Source organism: Kogia breviceps, chromosome 9, assembly GCF_026419965.1.
Source record: "Kogia breviceps isolate mKogBre1 chromosome 9, mKogBre1 haplotype 1, whole genome shotgun sequence".
NCBI classification, from domain to species: domain Eukaryota; kingdom Metazoa; phylum Chordata; class Mammalia; order Artiodactyla; family Physeteridae; genus Kogia; species Kogia breviceps.
The window spans coordinates 52,502,615-52,530,319 of record NC_081318.1 but is presented as its reverse complement, the minus strand read 5'-3'; the positions used below and the strand labels follow the sequence as shown (position 1 = coordinate 52,530,319).

The following is a 27,705-nucleotide window of genomic DNA, read 5'->3' as shown; positions in this document are numbered from 1 at the left end:
TGGTAGTGCAGGAGTGCTCTGTCCCATAGATTATCATGGTTAGTTAAATCTTAAACCACCATGGCTGTGTGTTTTGAGCTCTTCCTAAGTAGAAAGACTATCAGTCCAATATATATTATTGTGTATTAAGGTATCATCATCCCTCTCTTTCACTTGGTTTGTTTTTTTGAACCATTTAATCTATCTAAATTAAGACCTCCAAATTCAAGATCATCCAGGCTATGACCCCCTCCCTGGAAAAATAAAAAAAAAAAAAAAGAGGGTTTCCAGGCACAGGGGAAAGATGTCAACTCTGAATTAAGACACTATGGCACAGGGGGAAATGCCTAGGTTCCTAAATCAGGTGGTGTTTTCTCATCTTTTCAGAGCGGCCCCTATGGCTCCTTAGGAAAGGGTCCCCCTCAGCCTCTCCAAGCCTCAATCTGCCTGGGGTGCACGTATCCCAAGGGGTTTGCGGAAAACGCTTTAAAAACCCCGCTGGCCAGAGATCAGCAGCAACATCTGAAGCAACAGCGGCAGTGGCAGCACCGGAATTTCTGGTCTTTCCAGCTGCCCAGGATTCCCAGCTTGAACTCTTCCTGGAAACGCTTGCTTTCTTCACCGCTTCTCTTGCGCAATCTAGTGGGCCCTCCCTCCGCTCTCCGGCTTCTTATACCGACGAGAGCGGCGAACCGCAGCCCCGAGCCTGAACGCCACACAGCGTCCCCTCTCGGCCCGGCACTCAGCGCGCCCCGCAGCAGCCACGCTGGACCACAGCTGCCTGGGAAACACCTCTCCCGCAGGTGGGTCACATTGCTGCTGGCCTTCGCCTTGTACCTTTCGCCACAGGGCTCCCCTCCCTTATCAGCTTCCGCCCACCTCGAACCCCTGCTTCCAGGATCCCGCTCCGCAAACCTGCTCACCCTGGGAAGAAGGTGCAAGGCCACCCAAGGGTGTGGCCAGATGAGTTAAGCAATTCAACAAGTGGCTTGCTTCCTAGACTTTCATCCCCAGGGTGCAGACTAGACCGAAGGAGAAGACTTGGAGGTTTGGATTCCTCTCTGTATCTTACTTCTGGATAAAGGCAATCTAGATCTGAGTCCGCTTCTTGACCAAGAGCTGAAAATGTGTCCTGAGATCTGCAACCGCTTCCATCCTTGATCTTGATTCCAATGTCCTTCTGCAGTTTAGTGATTAATTGCTTTTCCAGAGAAATATTGTTTGGAATGTAATTGTTTAGAGTAAATAAAGCCTTTGGTTCCCTGCTTGTCCAGAGGCAGCTGGAAGGTAGTTTTTCCCTCTGGATAGTAATTTAGAAACTTTCTTTAAAAGATGACTGGTCTAAGGGAAAGTGAATTGGATGGAGACTAGGGCAGGGGTGGATTGGGGAATTCTATTCCTAGTTCTAATGAGAAGTTCAGTACCTCAGCCTCAGTTTCCACACATGTAAAATAAAAGACTCTTGGACCAGAGCAGCCACAAAATCCAACTCTAACAAGGTGAAAACACATGACTAAAGATGTTTGCAGGTTTGAAATACACTGAAAATTTCATCAATGCTGTAAGTGTAACCAAGTAATTACTTTCTTCATAATAATGCAGGTTTCACTTTTATAGGGAAACTACCCAGCTGTGGAGAGATAGTCTTTCCCCACTGAGTATCTAGACTTGTACCACATTTATCATTCAGAGAATACTCTCAGCTTTCCAAACCAATTCTTCAGCCTTGCTGTATGAGAATGTCCTATTCCCTATAAATGGCAGTCATATAAATGTCACTCATATGAAAGAACATTTTTTTCTGATACAGTAGGTGTAATTTTATAAAATGGCACATTTATTTGAAGCAGTAACTTTTTTGCAAGGCCCTGAGTTTTTCAGAATGCTTTGATTTAGCACGGTATGAAATTCTACCTGCCTGTATTCTACCTGCATGGCAAACACTGCCAACCCAGAAAGCAGGATGAAGCACTCCCTATTTATCAGGCTTCAGGGTTGTACAGGAAATGGAACATGTGTATGGAGAAATTGGGTCATAGCACTCTGTCCATTTGGCAACATTTATGGTGCTGCTGAAGTTCACACGGCAACTTAAGGTTCAGAGACCAGCATGTTCGAGGCCTGACCCCTAACTTGAGAATGATTTTCAGATTCCTGCCTTGCTTAAGCTTGCTAACGGTTGTTAGAAGTAACCAAATACGTTTTTATAAGCCTGTTCATACATTGAAGACCTTAAGCCTTGAGCCTTGTTCTGAACAGTTTTAAGAAAAATAGATTCATTTGTCATAGAATTCCAAAATGGAAGAAATCCTGAACACTCTACATTTCCTCATCTACTGAAGGACCACCTCACATCACTCTACCATTATTCATGATATTATTAAAAGAGTACAGATTCTCTTTTTAACGTTTCCTGAGTAGTTGATTCTGAAGTCACCCTTAGAAACACATCCAGTGTTTCATGATCCTCACCATCCAGTTATCTTTATGTCATTTGCATCTTTTGTCAACTGCTATTTAAAAATTATTTCCTTTTAAAATCTTCACAAAGTTAATAATCTGCTAGCCAAAAAAAAAAAAAGATATAATCACCTTTCAAACTTGAAGACTTGCCAGGGCAACTTGTAGGTTTCTTCTGGATTGTCCTCTGAAGAGGAAGTCAATTGTTAAGTGTCTGCAACTACATCTACCTATAATTCCTACTCTAAGAATCTAGGACAGGCTGTGGATAGTGAAGTTTTCTGTGTGGGATTTTTTTTGAAGTTGTAGTTAGGCCAGAAGTAATAGAAATAAAGTTTACAAGGCCTCTGAAGTCACCTGTTTGACTCTGTGCTTTGTACGTCCTTCTGTGCTCTGCACATCCAAAGAGAATGGGTCACTAGTTAAGTATGAAGACAGTTAACTATGAACATTTCCACATGATGTATTCAACCTACCATGAATTTTGAATGACTTTTGGGTCATTTCCAAAATGATTTGAATTAACACTTGTTCTTTTGTTGAGAAGAAATCAGACCTGGAAGGAATAAAGCTAAGTAAATAACTAAAGGATAATTAATGCTGAAAACAATGCATGTTAAGAAAACATACTTGGCCAACATACGTAAGCAATTTGTTCTTCCAAAATCATTACGGAAAAAGGAACAAAGAATACTTGCACTGTATGAAGATCATCTTTCAGAAATACATCACTGCAAAAAATATGCAATGTTCTACTCAAGGAAGCATTTCCACCCTAATTACCTAGGCAGGACATGACATCCTAATCTGAATGCTTCTGCACATTGTTCTAGAAGAGTGTAGTCTGCCAAGTGTAAAAAAGCCTTATCATACTAAACTTTCATGGTTGCATACTTCTGAAAAGTTATTTTGAGGAAAGTATGTTTCTTTGAAATGTAGATTACACGATCAGTCTTCGTGTCAGGATGAAGTTCACTTTTCATCTTATAAGGAAGGTAAATTTGTACAAAGGATAATTTTGAAAAGTCAGGAACTATAATTCTGAAAAAAAAGAAAGCTAAGAGGTAACTTAATATAACTATATAGCACTCCTCTTAGAGAGGGGTTATTAGAACACATCTCTTTTACCTTAGCTCCAAATATTGAAGGAAAAAAAATGGCATCAAGCACAGGGCCAAGTGTTCCAGCCAGGGTTTCATTGGTGATGGCACAAGCACTGAGAAGCATGGGAATGGGAGGGCGTGGCTAATGGGCCACACTGATTATACATCTTTCATCTATACTTCTCATTTTACAGGGTGTGGAAACAGTTTTGAGCCCAAATTAAGCAGTGGCTGGAACAATTTTGCACAGACTTTGGTAAACTTTTCTTGTCCTACTTCCCAGGCAGAATAACTCCCCTCCTCTGTATATGCAACATCTTCACACGTTGTATTGCAGCAGTTTGAATTTGTGTCTACATCTTCCCCAACTTGGGAGTCCCTGGAGGACAAGGTCAGTCTAAAGTTTATCACTTTATCCCTCTTGTGTAGCACAGTGCCTGGCTCAGAGAGGCTGTTCAATAAATCTGTCAAAAACTTGCAATCCTACCAAGACATTGTTGATAACACTAATTTTTATTTTTGAAAGATGCTATCATTATGGGCATAGGAGGTTATAAGCATGGATGCCCCCTGAGCTTTAGTAGTTAATAGGGTCAAAGTGTCCTGCCCTTTGGGAAGAAGCATGAGATTGCTGTATGCTGTACAGTACATATAAAGTAACTAGTGGAAATTATTATAACTGTTTTTAAAAGGATAAAGAAATTGCAGCAACCTTGGTATTTCTTCTCATTTTAGTAACCCCATTATGTTGCTATCCTGGGTAAGGTTCATAATAAATTTGTAACTATAATACTTTGGAGTTTAATTCATTTTAAAGAGTGACATAATGAGATTAAGGCATTTAACTGAGGTCATGAAAGTTGGAATATTGAATTTTTAAAGGTTTTAATTAGTTTAACTTAAGTAAAACACTTGAACCCTTCTTTAATACCTGAAGGCATGGCATAAGAAATGAAGCCTATTGAACAGTTCAAAAGAACCAAGTTACAGCAAATCATTCTTATTATAGAAATGATCATGCTTCTAGTTATTTCTTCTCCAGTACCCAAGTACTAAAATGATTTCTTCATCCTATTCAATTGCCCTGACTTAGGTGGTATGAGATATGGGAGGGGGCTGAGGAGAAAGCAATTAACAAGTTGGTAAATGGTTCATTGCAGTTAATAATGGTTATCTTCGACTGAGATCCTAAACTGTGCTTTTTTTTTTTTTAAATGCATGTCTGGGAAAATAGAAGATATGTGCTTGGGGATGATGGTACACAAAGAGATCTCTGTATCTATCTCCCTGAGGGAACCAAGAGTCTAGCGGTGTCAGACTTACAGCCAAAATCGTGTTAACTCCATGTGTGTGGTGGAGAGGGTCTGGAACATATGTTGGGGGAGGGAAGCCACATGGATTCTGTTATCATTAAGAACCTAGGAGCCTTCCTAAAAGGAAGGCCTCTAAGGAAAGAGATTTTAAGGTGTAAAGTACAAAGTCAGGATTGGGAAATTATATCATCCTGTCAGTCCAATTATTTCTCCATTTCCATGGTCACAGGCAGAGTCTTGGGGAGAAGGGGATGAGAAACAGAGAGTCAGTGGTATGCTGGTAAATGGCTCTCTAAGGCAAAAGAAAATGTCCTGAATTACAGCATTTGCTGATTTCCATGGTGTGAAAACTCCCACCATGGCTGATTTCAAACTTTCAGCTGGCAAGCCAGCTCTGGTCATACCACACAACTAAAAAGAGCTGAAATTAAATACCTAGGACTTAAAAAGAAGGAGCTGCTTTCACTAAAATATATTTATCAACCAGCACTGCTCTCAGGCTTGTATATCAGAGTATAATACAGGAAGGGGAAAGGCATTTCAAGGGTACTTTCTCTCCTGGGGTAAGAAATAAAGCAGCTGAAAGGCCAGATCATGGTTGCAGCTCAAGCTCATGGGGCCTTGGCAAACATTAGATGTACTCTGGCCATTGGGACTCCTTGCCTCCAGAGCCAAATTAGAAATAGAGGAAAACGGTACCCAAAAGAAGATAAAGTAGACTATATACAGGACATGGAAACCACCCCTAGGAGATTTCTAAAAATGCTAAGGAGATGCTTTGAAGAAGATTGGAGTTACCCCATCAGCAGGGTTGGGGGCCAGGGAATGGGATCAGATCCACAGCAAAACTGCTCTATCTCCAAACTGAGTTGGCAGTTATCAATACTGAGATAATCCCCAGTGGCCTCAAGGTGAGGATAAATAACTATTCACAGGAAATTTATTTAAACAAAGTTAATTCTGAAATGATCAAATCACTTCATAAATATTTATGACTACAGCAGTCTGAGAAAAGCAAAACCCACTAATGGATACTAAATATTAAGTGGGTTTTTGTGATCACCAAATTACCCAATAAGCAAATGCTCAGGACTTCCCTGGTGGCACAGTGGTTAAGAATCCGCCTGCCAATGCAGGAGACATGGGTTCAAGCCCTAGTCTGGGAAGATCCCACATGCAACGGAGCAACTAAGCCCATGTGCCACAACTACTGAGCCTGTGCTCTAGAGCCTGTGAGCCACAGCTACTGGGTCCGCACACCTAGAGCCCGTGCTCTGCAACAAAGCGAAGCCAACCTAATGAGAAGCCCGCGCACAGCAAGGAAGAGTAGCCTCCACTCACCGCAGCTAGAGAAAGCCTGTGGGCAGCAACAAAGACCCAACACGGCCAAAAATAAATAAATAAATAAAATAATTTTTTTTTAAATTTAAAAAATAAAAACCCATTTTTAAAAAATAAGGAAATGCTCAGGTATTGTGTATGAGTCAAATGCCATCCAGTCAGTGAGATAGAGTTGTTTTTCTGATGGTGGCAATCCAGGTCCTGATTCTCATGCTGAATCTTTGGTGAACGACAGATTTATAAGCTGTTCAGGATTTAGAATGCAAACAGAGGTCAAGGTAAATTAACTCAGCCATGACTGAATCCCTGACCTTGCTGTCATGAGCCTCAGCTTTAATCAAATGAACTAACTAGCCTAGACAGGGGATAATAAACCTACATGATAAAATTCTTAGCCAGGGAATCATAAAACAATCTTCATTTATCTTGACAGATGCAGCTGAGATGTAAATGTGAAAACACATATTAAAAAGATTTTTAGTTGGACCAGAATTTCACCAAAGAACCAATATTTAAAATAAATAAATTTTCTCCTAAAGTGCAATTAAAATAGATAATATAGCTCTGCATTACCTTGCTCTCCTGGTATTCATTGGGTGGCAGTGAAATGTTACTGACAGAATCATTTTAGCTGCAGCATGTCATGGCTAGTTTTACTTATTGCAATTCATGTGGCTATATATCCCCATAGAATATTAATGTAAAGGTTATATTTAGTTATGCTCTTGTGATTTAATCAGACTGTACAAGTTTAGTTTCCTTTTGCATCATTCTATTGGCTAGCATAAAAACTAAGCATCAGTAAATTAGAGTGCTATGAGATACATAACATTTTCTCCCAAAACAACTGAAATAATTAATCAATTTTTCAGCAACCAACCTGCAGTGGTTTCTTTATTTAGATTAAGAGCTTTAAATGATAGATTTATGTCAGTCTATAGCTATTACTGACAGAGCTACTTCTAACTACAAGGCTAAAATAAGAAATGTACTATTATATTTTCAAATAACATATATAGACTGAAGGTGGAACTGTCAAAAAAATTAGAAAACTCCATTAATTATGGGTGCATTACATTTTTTATAAACTACAATCAGTGGTCTTTTTAAACCAAGGGCTTCTGATTTTGCTACAGTAATATATACCTGTTAGTAAAAGAATATGTGCTTAAATGTGAGCATGCTTGCTTTCCCTAAAGAGCCTTGATCTCACTAAATACAGAAATAGCTCAGTGAATAAACTGGATGGGTTCATGTATTATTGTAAGGATTTTTTTTTAATTTTTTTTTTTTTACTATTTTTTGCTTTCCAATTGTCCCTGGGATATATTTAAACAAATGCTCTGAATCAGAGGAAGGCTGGCCTAGTTGCAGAACTCCGTCCTGCCCCTACGCCTGGTGATTAAAAGAAACATTTGGTTGATGGGCTTCAGCTCATTACAAATGTGTTGTCAAGTCATCTAGGGCTTTCAGGATGAAATTCAGAAGGGATAATAAAACAGAAGGAAGGAATTTTTTAAATCCCTGTTTACAGGCATCAAATTAAAATGAAAAATCCTGACACGTCGTACAGAGTTTGAAAGTGTCATTTGTGTTCTGACTCCCTGGAGGTGCCAGGCCAGATCACTGGACTTGTGTGCTACAACCCTGACGGAGGGCAGGGGCGTGTCCGGAGAGGGTACTGCAGGAGGAGTTCAAAACCTTGTGTGAACAATCGCTTCAGAATTCAAAGCTGAATTCTCAAAGGGAGAAAGGGGCCGAATGTCTTTAATACTGGTTTCATCCGAATGTAAACGGAGTGTTGTCTGGCACCATATGAGAGATGCTCTGAAGGAGTGACTGTAGCAGATTCATGGCTGGATTTGATCAAACTATAACTTGTGGCTCATGGAAGACAACTCATCAAAGTTTCCTTAAGGGAGTTGTAGAGCAAAGCCTACCAAGTCTTGTGTCTGGCATCCCTTGACCCTCTCCCCTAGGGAGAGGGGGCCTACACACTCTTTTTTTGCCTCCAGTTTTCATAAAAGTAGGAATTCTAGGCTCTCAGACCCAGCCAATGGTTACTCAGAGGAAGAAAATGTAAAGCAGGTGAAATGTTTCTGCATCCCCTACAAGCTCATCCCCAGCCTGTTCTCCCTCTGCCTTTTCCCTCCTCACCATCTCTTTCCAAAAAAGATACCCTTATCTCTTCCCATTTCCAGTGGTTCTCAGCTCTGGATGCTCTTTAGAACTGATGTGTTTGGTCTGGTATTTTAAATACACAGATGTCTGGGCCCTACCTCTGAACAATTGATTCAGAATCTCAGGAGGTGGTGCCTGAGCATTTAATAGCATTGACTTGTTAAGTATAAGCACTTAAAACATGCAGATAGGGCTTCCCTGGTGGCGCAGTGGTTGAGAGTCCGCCTGCCGATGCAGGGGACGCGGGTTCGTGCCCCGGTCTGGGAGGATCCGACATGCTGCGGAGCAACTAGGCCCGTGAGCCATGGCCGCTGAGCCTGCGCGTCCGGAGCCTGTGCTCGGCAACAAGAGAGGCCGCGATAGTGAGAGGCCCGCGCACCGCGATGAAGAGTGGCCGCCGGTTGCCACAACTAGAGAAAACCCTTGCACAGAAACGAAGACCCAACACAGCAAAAATAAATTAATAAACTCCTACCCCCAACATCTTCTTTAAAACAACAACAACAACAAAAAACCTAACATGCAGATTTTGTAATGCTGTTGCAACATTTCCAAGCAGGACATTCAGGTAGCAAACTAGCAACGAAGAAGTCCATACCATGGACTCAACACTAAAAAGGAACGAACTATTTACACGAACTATTTACATATGCGCCAACTTGGATGGATCTCAAGGGCATTATGTATGCTAAGTGAAAAAAAGCCAATATGAAAAGGTTGCATCTTGTGTGATTTCATTATATAACATTCTCAAAATGATAAAATTACAGAGTAGAGAACAGATTAATGACTTCCAGGGGTTGGGGCTGGAGACAGAGAGGGGGATAAGTATGACTATAAAGGGGTAGTGATGGAATAGTTCTGCATCCTGATTGCAGTAGTGGGTACCTGAACCCACACAAGGGATAAAATGACAGAGAATTATACACACCCAATGTCCTGGTATCAGTTTCCCAGTTTTGATATTGTACTCTAGCTATATAAAATGTAAATGCTGGAGGAAATGATAAAGGATGCACAAGTACCTCTTGTACTAGCGTTAAACTTACTGTGAATCTATAATTATTTTAAATAAAAAGGTTTCTTTGCTTGTTAAATACAAGCGTTTAAAATGTGAAATGTTTGTATTCCGTTAGGACATTTCCATGTTTTTCACATGCTAGAATCCTCTAAAGCTGGAACGGGTCTGGGCCTCTCTGACCTCTGACCTCTGGGAGATGAGAGAAGTAAAAGCACAAACCAGACTGGCCCTAACATCCTCACGGGATACCTAGTTGGGAACATCCAGCGGAATGCTGCCTTAGGTTCCCAGAACCCGGGGTGGGATCTGCAGACAGAGGGACCTGATGGGCGAGACTCTACATGACCCACACCAGTACTACTTCATCACACACGCACATGTGCGCGCACGCACACACACACACACGCACACACAGACACTCACGCTTATGCTTCTTGGTGGCTGCTACCATGGCCCTCACAGTTGTCCCTGCCACCTTTGCATCTGCATCATTGGTTGCCAATCTCTAATCTATATAAACAATCTTGCGGGGTCGCTTTACCTGTCTTGGCCTCCCTCTTTGGGAGATGCTTCCACAGGAGGCAAAACCTGGAGATTTTCCAAACCAGGGGGTAGTCTTGTTTTGCTTCCTGTTAACATAACTGAGGTTTGGAAAGTGCTGAAGGAAGGACAGGAGACCACTATGCCATAACCATCTAACCCCAACTTTCCCTTAATAACTCCACTTCCTGTTTACCACCTTTCTTATTTTCTTTATTCCTTCCATCCTACATCTATGAATAAAAGAGGACTAGGAAAGTTTTTTTCCAAGTCTTTGAACAAGAAACCTTACTACCTCCATAAATCCATGTTTATACATGGGAGTTATTTTGAGTTACAAATAGTCTGAAATGATTGTAACTTCCTTCTTTACCTAGTACTTAGTGTAAAATACACCCTCAATGAGATCTCCCTTGTGGTTTAGAGTGTGCCTACATCTCATTTTCATGAACATCTATTTTTAGGATTTTTTTCCAAGAGTGCTGAATCAAATTCTTCCAAAGAATTAGCTAACTTTTTTATTTTTTACATGTTATTTCATCATCCCAGTTGTAACCTGAGGTCTGATCATTTTTCTTCTACCATAAAAAGATAATAATAATCAAAATAGTGTCTTCTCCTGGGTTGATTTGCAAGCAGAGCCTGTGACAAAGGCTTGTGCGCAGATAGTTTATTATGGAAGTGATTCCAGGGAGCAAGAGTGAGGGGCAAGGGGCTTAAACCAGGGAACATGGGAAAGACAGGACAAGAGCCCATTAAATTGGCCACTGTTAGAGATGAGTGGTACTGTATTCCTCTGGGACTTTCATAGGAGCCTTATGAAATGTGTCAGAACTGTGTTCCAGAAGATGAAAGGGGAAGCACTTATGCATGGAGTCCTGTGCCCCGTTGTCTATGATGGGGCCGTGGGCTGTACATGTCTGAGTGCCAAACAGGCACAGGTATCAAAGAAGCCCCGGACAAGGATCAAGAGATGAAAGATCTAGAGCCCCAAAGTGAGCCTCTGTTGGGCAGTGGAAACAGAGCAGAGCTCAGTTTTTGCCCAAGGACTGGAAATAACAACCAGGAGGATTTGAAGTGGAACTCAAGATGTGTGCTACACAATTATCAACCTTATAACTTCTATAACTTGATACGGAGTAACTAACTGCCCAATGGAATAACCGTATTTCTTTCTATTAACTCCACCAGTGATATTTTAATATCTCCTTACTGTTTTTGTATCTTCAGTTTGTCTCTGAAGATTTAAGAGGGAAAATAAATTTTAATGCTTGGGATAACAGCCCAAGTGTGTTATATTGGATGGCCAAGCTGCATTTTAAGGGGGAAATATTAAAATAAAATGTGAAAGAATTACAAATGAGAGAAATTCACACTTGAGCTGTTTTTACATCTGTGTTTTGATAAATTCATATGCTCTGAAGACGTTTTATATAAGGTTTTATTTATGAGAAATAAGTGGGGAAAGCAGAAGCTTCTCAAGAATTACTGAATACTATTCCAGGTAAATTTTATATATTCCAATAATCACAGTTATAGAAGCATAATTAACCCTTAATTTATAGAATTTATATAAAGACTACATTAATTAGATCATTAATAGACTAATTAATTATAGCATATTAAATACTCTCCTAATAATAGCCAGTTTATTGAGTACTTACTAAGTCTCAGGAATTGTTCTAAGATACATTAATTCATCTGATCCTCACAATGCCTCTAGAGTAGGTACTACAGATCTCTCATTTTAAAGTTGATGAAACTGAGACACAAAGAGTTTAACTTACCCAAGCTCATATGGCCAGTAAGTGGAGCAAAAAATACTAGTGTAGTGTAGTTAATATCTTCATTTTTTTTAAAAAAAAGTTTATGACAGGTTAGAATAGATGAATGTAGGGGCCATGTGGTCAAAATAAAGTCTGGACTCACTCTCTGCAATGATTAAGGTAATCCAAATGATAATATGTCAGTAAAGACATCATCCATTTCATTGTAGGACACAGGCAAGTTTGTCAAATCTATATTTTGCTTGCAAATGTTCATCCCAATCTAGGAGATAGAAAAATAATATATTAGGATAAAGAATGGAGAAAAAGTGAGGGAATAGCCAGGCACACTGGTATTCTATCAATATACTCACAAACCAGTTCTACGAAGTAGAAAAATTAAGGCATCATTCAGCAGTTTAGGGTTTGAGTTATAACAATTAGTTGTTAACTGATTAGCAATATAATAGAATTTGCTACACTAGTTTGCATTTGTAGATGCTGCTAAGAGTTTTTCAAAGGGACAGCTGTGTTTCCATATGATAGGCCCTGATCATATCCAGGTGCTTTCCCATATAAGGTCATTTCCTACTCTGATAAAGTTCAGGATATCAGTCACTAGATAGTTTATAAAATGATTCACTTGTGCTTAATTAAATTATTCAAAGAGTTTCTGTAGAAGTACAGAGAAGTCTTGTATTTCTTGTTCCTTTCCTCCATGACTTCTGACTACTTACAAATGTCTGAATGGTCTGCTTTTGATATAGATACACACCTTCGGATAAGCTCAGGTAAGAATTCCTTTTCTCTAATTTGAAAAGATACACGCACCCCAACGTTCACAGAAGCACTATTTACAACAGCCGAGATATGGAAACAACCTAAATGTTCATCAACAGATCAATGGATAAAGAAGATGTGGTATATATGTCTGTACAATGGAACATTACTCAATCATAAAAAAGAATGAAATAACGCCATTCGCAGCAACATAGATGGACAAAGAAAATATTATACTAAGGGAAGTAAGTCAGACAGAGAAGGAAGGACACAAATCATATATCACTTATATGTGGAATCTAAAAAACCTGATACAAATAAACTTATTTACAAAACAGAAATAGACTCACAGACATAGAAAACAAACTTATGGTTACCAAAGGGGAGGGGATAGCAGGGGCAGGGGAGACAAATTAGGAGTTTGGAATTAACATATACACACCACTATATATAAAAAAGGTAAACAATAAGGACCAACTGTGTAACACAGGGAACCATATTCAATATCTTGTAATAACCTATAATGGAAAAGAATCTGAAAAAGAATATATATATACATATATATATATATATGTATAATTGAATCACTTTGCTTACCCCCAAACTAACACAACATTGGAAATTAACTATACTTCAAGAAAAACAAAAAACAGGTGTTTTCCATGGGCTAAAATGGAAAGGGCAAATTTCTGAAATCCTATTGAAAAGGTGCAATCTTCATATGCTCTACAATCTGCATGAAATTCACCATGCTGGAATGGAAGAGTGATTAGGTCTGGTTTGAAATTCCACATCAAATTCACAAAGTTTTACTTTAAACCCATTTGGGTGGAAGAAGTGATGTCCTCACAACACCTCCCCCCACAGACTGTGCCCAGTCTGTACTCAGCTTCCTCCTCGTCATGCACCTCATGCTGTGCCTGGCACACAGAGGAAACTGCTGCTTCCAGCTCCGACATTCCACCCTTCTAATATGATCCCACAAATATTTATCAAAAAGTGCTTGGTCCATCACAGGCAGTGCTCTTTTTTAGCACTGAGGATGCATCACTGAACACAAGAGACTACACACACACACACACACACACACACACACACACACACACACACACACACAAGATTAACTAAAAGTTTAAACTAAATGCTAAATATTGGGAAGAGAAAATTTTTTGAGAAAAATTCAGTACTGAAAGAAGAAATAATATTCTTTGAAAGTGGAGAGAGTATCCTAGATTATTTTATTAGATCATGAAAACTTCAAGATCTTTAAATTTCAAAACCTTAAAAAGCAACACAATCACATGGTTTATAACAGTATCTCAATTTAGTTTTACCCTGCATTTCTTTTACTTTGGGTAAGATTAAGAAATCTTTTACTATATTGAAAAGTCATATTTCCCTAGGATGAACTAGCATCTCATATTCTTTTGCCCTATTGTCTAATGGGCAAATTTTTTATTGGTTTGTATGAGTTAAAAATATTTTTCCAGTTTGATTATCTTGTGACTTCACTTATCATGATTTTTTGCTTTGCAGGTATTATTTATTTTTATGTAATCACATTTGTCCCTTTATTCTTTAATGATTTCAAGGATCTGTGATATAGGAAAAGGGCCTTTCCCCTCTAAGGTAATAAAAGAATTCTCCATGGCCTCTTCTAGTTCTATTATAGTTCCATTTAAAGAAATATATATTTAAATCTTTAATATATTTTAAATTTACCTTGGGGAGGACTGTGAGGTATAAATTAAACTTTTTCTTCCAACTGGCTATTTAGATAGATACTTTGGCTATTTAAATAGATGCTTTATATGTTAAGGAAATATCTATTTGTTCCTTTTTAAATATGAATCAAGAATAAATATCGGGCTTCCCTGGTGGCGCAGTGGTTGGGAGTCCGCCTGCCGATGCAGGAGACACGGGTTCGTGCCCTGGTCCGGGAGGATCCCACATGCCGCGGAGCAACTAAGCCCGTGGGCCATGGCCGCTGAGCCTGTGCGTCCGGAGCCTGTGCTCCGCAACGGGAGAGGCCACGGCAGTGAGAGGCCCGCATACCGCAAAGAAAAAAAAAAAAAAAAAAGAATAAATATCAACTTTTTAAGGTTTTTTAATTGAAGTATAGTTAATTTACAATGTTGTATAAATTTCTGGAGACATATAGGTTCTTGATCTTTTAGCATACATAAATATGGCCACATTTTTCTCCTTAATCTTCTAATATGGTGAGTTCTATTCAGATTTTCTAATACTGAATTTACAGAACTAATCTTTACATTCCTAGAATAATCCCATTTGATCAATGTGCACTCTCTTAACAGGCTGCCAGATTCTGTTGGTTAATTTGGGATTTTTGTGTCACTAAACATAAATGAATTGGTCTATAATTTCCTTATTACTGCTTTCTTTGTCAGATTTTGCTCTTGAGAACTTTAGGAACTGTTAAGTGCTCAATAAATGCAGTATCATTGTGATACATGTCCATATTTTAAGACAGCAACCAGTAAGTATCTTGGGTTTTTACTGCCTTTCTTTATCCAATAGAAGATTTTGTTAATAAGCCATATGAGACATATATACACTAATTTGTATAAAACAGATAACTAATAAGAACCTGCTATATAAAAAAATTAAAATAAAATTCAAAAAAAATAAAGACATATGAGAATATATGAGACAGTTTTTACTCCTTCCAAATTTTTTAGGGAATATGCTTGAGATAACTCAGTAAAAGATTCAAACGTCAATCACTGTTTCCTGGATATAATTCTCATTAATTTTTCCCAGAACATTCATATTTTGTTGGGTGTTTGCATTATTATCTTTCAGTTATGGAGAAAACTACAGATGTACTTCTTCTCACTATGAATTCTTCAGATAAGCAAGAGACTGTATGTATTTTTGGAACTGGAGATTTTGGACAATCACTAGGACTTGAAATGCTCCAATGTGGTTATTCTATTGTTTTTGGAAGTCGAAACCCCCGGATGTCCAGTCTGCTGCCCAACGGTGCAGAGGTCCTGAGCTACTCAGCAGCGGCCCAGAAATCTGACATTATAATCATAGCAATCCACAGGGAACATTACAATTTTCTCACAGAATTAACTGAGGTTCTCAATGGGAAAATACTGGTCGATGTTAGCAACAACCTCAAAATCAAGCAGTATCCGGAATCAAATGCAGAGTACCTTGCTCATTTGGTGCCGGGAGCCCGCGTGGTAAAAGCATTTAACACCATCTCAGCCTGGGCTCTCCAGTCAAGGGCACTGGATGCAAGTCGGCAGGTAAGATTAAATGATAAATTTACATTCCATCTTAAAAAAGTCAATGTTTTAATATGTGTTTACCTCAAAGATTCCAAAACATAATTCCAAAAGAAAACACTTCATTCTGCTAATATGTGCCAGGAATAACTTTCTTGGGCTTGACCAAGTGGGGTAACCAATTGTAGTGAAACCAATTGTAGTGATTTATTTAGCACTGTCTGTACCCTCAGTTTTTAGCTTGATGGAACCCAACGGTGTCAGTCTCTGGAGCCCTCTCGTCAGTACTAGAAAATAACACTGCTAAATTGTTGATGGGTATCCCTTCCACTCCCATTACCTTGTATGAAATGGGTTCCATTTATTCATTGAGATTAAAAGCAATCCATAGGGCTTCCCTGGTGGCACAGTGGTTGAGAGTCCACCTGCCGATGCAGGGGACACGGGTTCGTGCCCTGGTCCGGGAAGATCCCACATGCAGCAGAGCGGCTGGGCCCGTGAGCCATGGCCACTGTGCTTGCGCGTCCAGAGCCTGCGCTCCGCAGTGGGAGAGGCCACAACAGTGAGAGGCCCGCATACCGGAAAAAAAAAAAAAAAGCAATCCATAAGTGATACGGCACCCATGAATACAGAAGAGAGATCAAACTGTTTGCATTGTGGAGAACCAAGTGGAGAACCAAGTCTTATCATAACAGTGTGATATGCTTACAGCCATTCTCAACTTAAAACCCTGGTACTTAACTATCCAACATACACGTGCAAGTCTAAACCATCATCTTGTTAAATATGTCCTTTCTACAGCCTTGTTTGAAAAGCAGTTAACTACCATATGGCACTGTCTTGCACAGTGTTTATACAGACTTTCAAAATAATTACTAAAGAAAGAATAAATACAAAATGAATTATTTTAACCCAGGTGTTTGTCTGCGGAAATGACAGCAAAGCCAAGCAAAGAGTGATGGATATTGTTCGTAGTCTTGGACTTACTCCATTGGATAAAGGATCTCTCATGGCAGCCAATGAAATTGAAAACTACCCACTGCAACTATTTCCAATGTGGAAGTTCCCCTTCTATTTGTCTGCTGTTCTGTGTGTATTCTTCTTTTTCTATTGTGTAATAAGAGAAGTAATCTACCCTTATGTTTATGAAAAAAAAGATAGGACATTCCGCCTGGCTATTTCTATTCCAAATCGTGTCTTTCCAATAGCAGCACTTACACTGCTGGCCTTGGTTTACCTCCCTGGTGTTATTGCTGCCATCCTGCAGCTGTACCGAGGTACAAAATACCGCCGATTCCCAGACTGGCTTGACCACTGGATGCTTTGCAGAAAGCAGCTTGGCTTGATAGCACTGGGATTTGCCTTCCTTCATGTCCTTTACACACTTGTGATCCCTATTCGTTATTATGTACGATGGACATCGACCAACAGAACCATTGCCCAGGTAAATCTCTACTCATTTGTATTCTCCTATTCTTTAAAACAAAGAGCAACCTGCTACATCATATTCCACTTCACAGTTATAGGAAATCACTCTTCTACCATCTTTATTTTTTTTAAGTAGCTATAATTAGACACCTCATGTTTGTTTTGGGGGGTTTGTTGTTTTGTTTTTTTACTGAATCTGGTTGAAACCTCATACATCTATTGAGAATGAAAGGTAGATTCCCAGGTCCACTTGGGTCCATATCTGTATTCCCAGGACTCACTGAGATACTGACAAACGAACAGATTTGGAGGCTCAGGAAAACCTAATGAACCTACTTGAGTTACTTCAATAAATGGAAGCCAAGGTGTTTTCAAGTTTCTATTTTTATGCATGCTACTTCCTTTTGGAAGTCAAAACCAACCATCTTATAAGTGAGGGGGCTGTCCAAACATGTGCCATAGGAATGTAAACAAATTCACAAAAGGGTGCTTATAACTCCATTAATGTTTGACTTGTGGGATGCTGTCCTCAATAACTAGAAAACTAAACAATTCTGAGCAAATGTCAAATACTATATTCTGCATAGTCAAAATATTCAGAGAAAATCAGCTCAGGGAGTCTTAAAGCAGTCCCAGAGGAAGTTCTATACATCAGTTCTAGTTTGGGAATAATTTATTTTGATCAGTCTTACTGCAGTCTCAAAGTGCTGGGTCTGTGGATTTCTCTACATCATTTCCCTAACAAATACATGGGATGTCCTTGGGTAAGAGTCATGTTACAGGGGCCAGATTTCTCTCAAGATGTGATGCAACAGACTTGATGTTATATTACAACATAAAAAACATGAAAGAACTCAAACTTCATGTGTGTGAATAATCAGCATATAAAGCAGGAAAACAGAATCCTGATGTAATCATTTGAGAACATCAATTTTTGCTTCGGGAACAAGAAGCCATATGGTAAAGAAGGTTTAAGTAAATGTTTATTTTGTTTTGGGATTTATAGGGTCAATTAAAACTCTCTATACAACTCCTGGAGTCAACTATCATAATAAAGTCCCAATAGAACCAATTACTTTTTCTATCAAAAAATATAATATCTAAGTGTATTTTTCTAAGTGTAATTATTTTCAGTGATTGTTAAGAAACGTTATACAATTTTCCTTGAGCAAAGAAACCATGCAGAGGTATTTTTTCATCCCCTTAAAAGTTTGGGCAGTTTGTAAAAAATGGAATTTTTAAAAATTGCTTATAACTTTTCTTAGGCAATAGCCAAGAAAGAAAGTCCATTTAGTACCTCTACTGCCTGGCTCAGCGATTCATATGTTGCTATGGGAATGCTTGGATTTTTCCTGTTTGTACTCCTGGGAATCACTTCCTTGCCATCAGTTAGCAACATGGTCAACTGGAGAGAGTTCCGATTTGTCCAGGTAAAGGACTTCATGATTTAATCTACTTTACAGTGCAAAATGATTCTGGCTTTACAAGTATTCTCATTTTTCTCTCATACCCTGTATACATTTTCATTTTACTCCATCACTTCCCTAGCAATCTCATAAAAATAGCAACTGAAACAAGTTCAAATTAGAAAATGCTAAACTCTGGTACCAAAAGGCAGATTCCATAATGGTTTAATTTCCTAGCAGGGCATCCCTTGCCAAGATTCCTGACCACTCCCAGAGCCACAGCTAAGAGTGTAGAGTGAAAAGCACCAACTAGTATTAAATTCTGTGTGTGGAGATGTACTAGGTGCAAGGTGGAGAGAAACCCAAACACAAAATTTCTACTTCTGAAAACCAACTTTAGAATATGGACTTATTGATATGAAAAGGCATATAATGAAAATAATCTTTAAAACCTTCAAAGCAAGATACGCTAGACTGTCATCATACCAGATTCAACGCTGGTCTATAAGAGGGAAAACCGGTTTTTCCACACATCAACCACCAGATACCTCATTAAAAGCAGCTGGTAACTAATCTTATAGACCAGTGGTCTTCAAAGTGTGGTACCTGGACCAGCAGCGGCAGTATCACCTGAGATCATGTTAGATACAAATCCCCAGGCCCCACCCAGACCTAAATGAATCAGAATCGCTGGAGGTATGGCCCAGCAGTTTGTTTTCACAAGCCCTCTGGGTGATTCTGATGCATGCTCCTTGTGAACCAGTATAACAGAAGAGATTATTAGTAACTGAAATCAGTTTTGAACTTTATAGAACAATTTGAATTTCAAAAGTCTTGCAGTTTCTCCCAGGCACCAAATGCAGTCAACGTTTTCTCATGTTTACACCTTTATTCAAGACATTAAGACAGAAATAAACATTGAGCTTTGTATTTAGGCCAAAACAAACAAACAACCAAAAGTAAAGTTTGCTAATTGCTCTTTATTGCGACAGAATGTAGCTAGCATCTGCTCTTAGTCAGCAACATATACTAATATGGTGCTTCTTGAGGACATACTGTATCTTACTCATCTCTGGCCTCCAGAAAAGGTGATTCAGGAAAGAGTTTTACCATTGAAGAATAAGGTACATTATTTATTCTAATGCAAAAGAATTTACTCCTGGGAATCTTTCCTTACCTAATCTTGCCCAGTTAGGTTAAGATGAAACCACCATGTCATTTGCAAGCACAGTCTTTTTATTTATTTATTTATTTAGCTGCATTTTTTTCTTCGGTTTTTTTTGGTCTTCATTGCTGCGCACGGGCTTTCTCTAGTTGCGGCGAGCGGGGGCTACTCTTCGTTGTGGTGCGCGGGCTTCTCCTTGTGGTGGCTTCTCTTGTCGTGGAGCATGGGCTCCAGGCGCGCGGGCTTCAGTAGCTGTGGCACATGGGCTCAGTAGTTGTGGCTCGCGGGCTCTAGAGCACAGGCTCCGTAGCTGTGGCGCACGGGCTTAGTAGCTCCACGGCATGCGGGATCTTCCCCGACCAGGGCTAGAACCCATGTCCCCTGCATTGGCAGGCAGATTCTTAACCACTGCGCCCCAGGGAAGCCCAGCACAGTCTTTTTTTAAATGATATACTGATCATCCTGAAGGAGAGGTAACACTTTTTCAGGACTTAGCAGTGTTCTAAATATTACAGGTTTCAAAAGCTTGTGGCGTTGACAAATACCCTTCATTGGCTTACAGTGTAAACAGTGTTAATGTATATGTTTTTGTTTCTTGCTTATAGTCCAAACTGGGTTATTTGACCCTGATCTTGTGCACAGCCCACACCTTGGTGTACGGCGGAAAGAGATTCCTCAGTCCTTCAAGCCTCGTCTGGTATCTTCCTTCAGCCTACGTGATAGCACTGATCATCCCTTGCACAGTGTTGGTGATCAAGTTCATCCTCATCCTGCCGTGTATAGACAAGACCCTTACACGGATCCGCGAGGGCTGGGAAAGGAACCCGAAATTCTCAGAATCAGCATTGAATGGAAAAACAGATATTTAAAGCAAAGTTCAATTCACCTGGACTTCTTAACTATGGTGATGTATGTTTAGAGAATAATAATGGGTGCAGTGAAGAAAGCGTTTTTCTCCCACCACGGACTGAAGCTTGTGAACACAGAAAGAAATCATGCCTGACTTTGAAAAATGGACACCGTTTGAGCTCAGGCTGGTGTTGAATCGGTGTTGCCCCCTGCCTCTCCTTTTGCTGGAGTTGGGGGTGCTGAGGTCACGATTAGCTTTGTGGTTTCACACTAGGAAGCTTCTTTGTTGTGGGCAGCATGCATGACCTAATGTCTTGCAAAATCTAGGGGAAGTCCATGCACTTTCCTTCTCTGGTTCAAGGGCAGAGAGGACTGAAAGAGAAAACAGTTAAGATGGCGGCCACTGATAAAGGCTTTATTAGATATGTCTGAAGAAGAGGGCGGAGGAAGTAAAAGGAATGAGATTTTTAGTTTGGTTTTTGGCAGTGCAGGCTATCATAAATATTGCCATGGTGAATTCTGTAGTTGTGTGTGCCCTTTGATTTTGTTACCAATATGGATGTGTAGTGTGGGGAATTATTTTATAAAACAATAAAAATATCACAATTGATTGGAAGTAATCATGGTTTGGATATATAAAAATCTATATCATAAGATATAGATCCTTCCTCTACAAAGGAATAGGTATAGGAAAGATTGAGTTAAAAATGAGGGATACCCACTTGGGTTTTCTCAATGTACAATAACCAAAGAAGAGCTGATAAAAGCCCATGTGCAAAAAGTTCAAATAAACCAAAATTTAAGTAAATTTTGTAAAGTTGCACTATATCAGGTTTGGTATTGTTTAGGTTTTGTGGTATGCTTTGTAAATAATATATTACAAATTTTGTTCAACATTAATCATCTATGAAATGCATTTCTAGTATAAAAAAGTAGCTTCTGTAGTTTGTCATAGTTTGTTGTCAGTTTAAGTAGTGAAATTAAATGAATAATGAAAGTGTAATTTGGACCAATACTTAGATGAGAGAGAATTATGGTGTCTTCGGGAGAGAGGAGTGAGCAGTAGTTGTAACAGGAGACGTGGTTCTTTCTCAAATCCTTGCTGGAAGGCAGGATGGCTCTCTCTGCTTTTGTGTGCTGATGAGGCCATTTCCAAGACAGCCTTCAGCAGTATTAGCCTTCCTGGCTCACACATAGAGCTGAGAGGAGCCTTATGTGTGGCCTTCCCGCACACTGAAATAACCAAAAGGCTTCGGGTTTGACATTTTTCTGCCTGCTCCACAAAGGTCATTTCTTTTACTTTTATTATCATATATTCGATATGACCTTATGTTAAATGGTTAAAATATATTAAAACATCACCCCAAATCCAGGATATTTTTCTATAAAACTTTTTGAAAATACTTCTACCTATACTGTATATTCAATTTTGTACCCTTCCTTTTTCATTTAATATATCGTGGCTTTGTCTGCTTACTTACATGGTATATGTATTGAATCAGTGGCTGCATAATATTACATCAAATATGCATTTATTTAACCACTGCCCTAATTCAACATTTAGGTTATATCCATTTTTTACTAAAACATTTCATAGGCTATCTTGGCACATACAATTTTTCCATATTTTAAATTACTTCTTCAGAATACTTGCAAAGAATTGGGATTAAAAAGTAAAGAACTTTTAATAGCATTGGATACATATTGCCAAATTCTTTCTTTTTTTTTTTTTGCGGTATGCGGGCCTCTCACTGTTGTGGCCTCTCCCGTTGCGGAGCACAGGCTCCGGACGCGCAGGCCCAGCGGCCATGGCTCACGGGCTCAGTTGCTCCGCGGCATGTGGGATCTTCCCGGACCAGGGCACGAACCCGTGTCTCCTGCATCGGCAGGCAGACTCTCAACCACTGCGCCACCAGGGAAGCCCCCAAATTATTTCTAAAGTCAATACCATTGGCACTGAATGAGGGTGTTGGTTTCATTATACACTACTAGATTTTGTTTTTTATTTCAATTTGTGTTAATGAGAAGATACACAGAATATATACTCCATTACTTTATTCTTGATCCACCCAAGCAAGGACACAAAAAAGCTTGTGACTTTGAGCAGAGCTGTGGTGTGTGGTGCTGACCCGAGAGCATCAGTGAGAAAGACAGGGAAATTGTCACTACTCATCCCTCTATTTTATGCAAAACAGCCAAGTATTCTAGGGTTGGCAGCTGCTTTTTGGCTAGATAATTTGTTGACAAAAGGTTAAGTACTATCCAGGCTGATCTGAAAAAAGCCTTTGGGATTTACCATGCTCCTTTTTGGGTAAAAGAGTAAAGTTTTTACTGGCTACATGGTTCATTAATAAAAATAGAAAATGCCACTCTTAGGTTAAAAAAAAAAGCTTACCTAGAGTAAAAAGGATTCTACTTTTATAACCTAGTAAAACTGCTCTATCTGCGTACTTCACAAAAGCCATCCAGGAAGCCAGACGTTACAGAGCGCCCCTGGTGTCTTGGTGTCACAATGCATTGCCGGGCATGACCCTCAGCCTCATCCACAAGGGCTCCAAGCCCCACCAGCTGACCAGAGAAGCCAATTCCCTCCTTTCACCCCTCCCAATATCCCTCCCTTCCCAAACCATCAAACCAATGTGCCCATCCTAACACAGCTGACTCCCCCAGTTTACTTAACGTGGAAAGAATTAGTTTGAAACAGATAGAAATAGGTGTGTTGGGTGAACTATATCCCTTTTAACTGTTCCAAATTCTTCTACATTAAAAAGTGAGAATAAACTCCCTTACTGCTGCTATGTTTCCTGTATTCTAGAAAAAATTTTATACCATATACCTTTTGGCACTTTTATTTTTGTATGTTTTCCCCATATTGAGGGATGACTGCTTCTGTAAAATCTTTCTAGTTTTGTAATCATTCTGGTTTTGACTCATCAGCAGTCCAAAGAAAGTGATTGAAAGGTTTTGAATCATAGTAGCTCCAGCATCTGGGACTAAAAATAGTTCCTTTCAGAGATAAGGAAAAGGAGAGGCAGTACAGGGGTTGAAAAGCACATTAGCTGATTTGCAGCTTCATGTGACACATGCTTGCACCCAGCGGGGTGATGCATTTCAACATCCTGCATGTTTCAGTTTTACCCTCAGAGAAGGGAAAGCATCAGCTGGCCAATCAGGGGTAGGGGTAGACTATCCCACACTGGCCTTTGTGGAAGATAAAAAAGGCTTTGCTTCCTTCCTCCAGATGGATGCCACCCAGACAAAGCAAATGTCTTAATGGGTAGACTGATTTCAAGTTGGATTTCAACCTGTGGGACCAGACATGAAATGACCTGGACAACTGAACAGCTGCAGCCCTGATGGGTGTTATCATTCTTTTGAAAACAAAATAAAAACAGATAAATAAAGAGAGGGCCGGCAACCTGCAGTAAGCTAGAAGCAGAGAGAACAAAATCCCTATTCGAAAGCTACTTCAGTTAGAAATTGCGTTCAAGAGCTCTTCATGCATTTATCGTTCAGGGATCACAGAAGAGCCATGATAACGATGAATGTAAATATAATGAATTTGACCACTAGGAGCTCAAAACGTTCTGGACCTCCTCCCCAAATCAAGGTGGAATGGCAGTCAAGGTGCTGCACACAGAGCTCTCAATTTCCATTCTCCATCAACACCACCATCATCCGTACCACCACCCGTTTAATACACACATACCAAAAATCTCCTTATAGGACCCTCCTTCACTTTTCTACAGTGAGTTAAGATTACAATGTAGAAAAACCCTCTAGTCTTCCAAAGATTCGTTCAGTATAATTCAGGAGGAGAGAATAAGTCACTCTTCTCTTCATTACCTTTCTGAAGCTCAAGGCAAAGCCCTGACCTCTCAGATAAGAGGAAGCAAGAAGATCCAGGTGAGGGAGGAGGAGGATCAAGGTGCAGGGAAAGCAATGAGGGTTGGGGAAAGGGGAGCGTGGACGAGTAGGATGGTGCACCCATGCCCTAGCCCAGCCGATTTCCTCCTTTCATCCCTCCCAATATCTCTCCCTCCCCAAACCATCAAACCAATTTGACCATCCAAACACAGCTGACCCCTTCCATTTACATAAGGTTCTATCTGTTTCCTGCTAGGAGGGAATCTTGGAAGGCTTTTAATGATGTTGATTGTATGATACTATGAGCAAACAATAAACACTTCACATGCATCATCTTATTTACTCCTCATAACAATTCTCTAAAATACTCTTATTATCCCCACTTTTCAGAAGAAACTGAGCCTTAAAAACATTGAGAGGCAGACGTGGGATTTGAACTGAGCCCATCTGAGCAAGAGGCCTAGTAAGAGGCAGATATGGGATTTGAATTGAGGCCATCTGAGTCCAGGGCCATTGCCTTTCAACACCATAATACAATGGAGGACCCTCATGCTGTCCTCCAAAACGTCCCTTTGGATCCATATATTAGGCTGAGTGGACTGAACCACTGGCAACGTTTTTTTGAAACTTTTTAAAGGAAGCTTTAAAAATTCCTGATTGCCCCATCTTTAGCACTCCACATTTGCCTACTGTTGATTTTAAGATTCCCTTTAAGGTTGCAGCGACATATGAGCCCTTGGTTTCAGCATTGAGCTCAGCTCTAAGTGCCACTTTAATCTTCTTTTTCCAATCTGACCACAAGCTTTCCTAATCAGCAGAGAGACCTCTGTTCAGGTAGAGGTAGGCAAAAACCCCTGACCTCAGGGTTCAGAGGAGCAGCCAAGGAGAGTACAGCTCTTCAGAAGCTGCAAGGCAAATGTTTTCTTTCTCTCTGGTTTCACCTTAGTGCTTTGTGTACTGAGAGGACTTACTTGTTCTTGAGATCCAGTGACGCACCAGGAAATCTCATAACACTTTTCACTTAGTATTTTTTTAACATCTTTATTGGAGTATAATTGCTTTACAACGGTGTGTTAGTTTCTGCTTTATAACAAAGTGCATCAGTTATACATATACATATGTTCCCATATCTCTTCCCTCTTGCATTTCCCTCCCTCCCACCCTCCCTATCCCACCCCTCTAGGTGGTCACAAAGCACCGAGCTGATCTCCCTGTGCTATGTGGCTGCTTCTCACTAGCTATCTATCTATTCTACGTTTGGTAGTGTATATATGTCCATGCCACTCTCTCACTTTGTCACTTTGTCTCTCCCCACATTCTCAAGTCCATTCTCTAGTAGGTCTGTGTCTCCATTCCTGTCTTACCTCTAGGTTCTTCATGAGCTTTTTTTTTTTTTTTTTTTTTTTTAAGATTCCATATAGATGTGTTAGCAAACGGTATTTGTTTTTCTCTTTCTGATTTACTTCACTCTGTATGACAGACTCTAGGTCCATCCACCTCACTACAAATAACTCAACTTTGTTTCTTTTTATGGATGAGTAATATTCCATTGTATATGTGGGCCACATCTTCTTTATCCATTCATCTGATGATGGACACTTAGGTTGCTTCCATCTCCTGGCTATTTTAAATAGAGCTGCAATGAACATTTTGGTACATGACTCTTTTTTTTTTTTTTTTTTTTTTTTTTTTTTTTTTGCGGTATGCGGGCCTCTCACTGTTGTGGCCTCTCCCGTTGCAGAGCACAGGCTCCGGACGCACAGGCCTAGCGGCCATGGCTCACGGGCTTAGTTGCTCCGCGGCATGTGGGATCTTCCCGGACCACGGCACGAACCCGTGTCTCCTGCATCGGCAGGCGGATTCTCAACCACTGCGCCACCAGGGAAGCCCTACATGACTCTTTTTGAATTATGGTTTTCTCAGGGTATATGCCCAGTAGTGGGATTGCTGGGTCGAATGTAGTTCTATTTGTAGTTTTTTAAGGAACCTCCATACTGTTCTCCATAGTGGCTGTATCAATTTACATTCCCACCAGCAGTGCAAGAGGGTTGCCTTTTCTCCACACCCTCTCCAGCATTTATTGTTTCTAGATTTTTGATGATGGCCATTCTGACCGGCGTGAGATGATATCTCATTGTAGTTTTGATTTGCATTTCTCTAATGATTAATGATGTTGAGCATTCTTTCATGTGTTTGTTGGCAATCTGTATATCTTCTTTGGAGAAATGTCTATTTAGGTCTTCTGCCCATTTTTGGATTGGGTTGTTTGTTTTTTTGATATTGAGCTGCAATAGTTTTGGAAGTTTTAGCCACAGTAATCAGAGAAGAAAAAGAAATAAAAGGAATCCAAATTGGAAAAGAAGAAGTAAAGCTGTCACTGTTTGCAGATGACATGATACTATACATAGAGAATCCTAAAGATGCTACCAGAAAACTACTAGAGCTAATCAATGAATTTGGTACAGTAGTAGGATACAAAATTAATGCACAGAAATCTCTGGCATTCCTCTACACTAATGATGAAAAAGCTGAAAGTGAAATTAAGAAAACACTCCCATTTACCATTGCAACAAAAGGAATAAAATATCTAGGAATAAACCTACCTAAGGAGACAAAAGACCTGTATGCAGAAAATTATAAGACACTGATGAAATAAATTGAAGATGATACAAACAGGTGGAGAGATATACCATGTTCTTGGATTGGAAGAATCAACATTGTGAAAATGACTCTACTACCCAAAGCAATCTACAGATTCAATGCAATCCCTATCAAACTACCACTGGCATTTTTCACAGAACTAGAACAAAAAATTTCACAATTGGTATGGAAACACAAAAGACCCCGAATAGCCAAAGCAATCTTGAGAACAAAAAATGGAGCTGGAGGAATCAGGATCCCTGACTTCAGACTATACTACAAACCTACAGTAATCAAGACAGTATGGTATGGGCACAAAAACAGAAATATAGATCAATGGAACAGGATAGAAAACCCAGAGATAAACCCACGCACATATGGTCACCTTATCTTTGATAAAGGAGGCAAGAATATACAGTGAAGAAAAGACAGCCTCTTCAATAAGTGGTGCTGGGAAAACTGGACAGGTACACGTAAAAGTATGAGATTAGAAAACTCCCTAACACCATACACAAAAATAAGTTCAAAATGGATTAACGACCTAAATGTAAGGCCAGAAACTATCAAACTCGTAGAGGAAAACATAGGCAGAACGCTCTATGACAT

At 39.7% G+C, this 27,705-nt stretch overlaps 1 protein-coding gene and 1 long non-coding RNA gene across 4 annotated transcripts in view; one reads left to right on the top strand and one right to left on the bottom strand.

The window, feature by feature from the left end:
* The window catches only part of LOC136794852 (uncharacterized), a 209,151-nt gene that overhangs the window by 148,010 nt on the left and 33,436 nt on the right, over window positions 1–27,705 (bottom strand). The gene's annotated exons all lie outside the window — the stretch shown is intronic.
* STEAP4 (STEAP4 metalloreductase) lies at window positions 365–22,071 on the top strand. Of its 3 annotated transcripts, none has more exons than XM_067041679.1 (6): window positions 494–782; window positions 3,826–3,933; window positions 15,311–15,765; window positions 16,661–17,188; window positions 18,438–18,602; window positions 20,349–22,071. In XM_067041679.1, exons 3-6 carry the CDS (start codon window positions 15,313–15,315, stop codon window positions 20,610–20,612), a joined length of 1,410 nt encoding a protein of 469 aa, XP_066897780.1. In that variant the 5' UTR covers window positions 494–782; window positions 3,826–3,933; window positions 15,311–15,312; the 3' UTR covers window positions 20,613–22,071. The 3 variants fall into 3 exon arrangements, with proteins under 3 accessions (XP_058930029.1, XP_066897780.1, XP_066897781.1); XM_067041680.1 differs by having other exon boundaries at window positions 3,737–3,933; XM_059074046.2 differs by lacking the exon at window positions 3,826–3,933 and having other exon boundaries at window positions 365–782.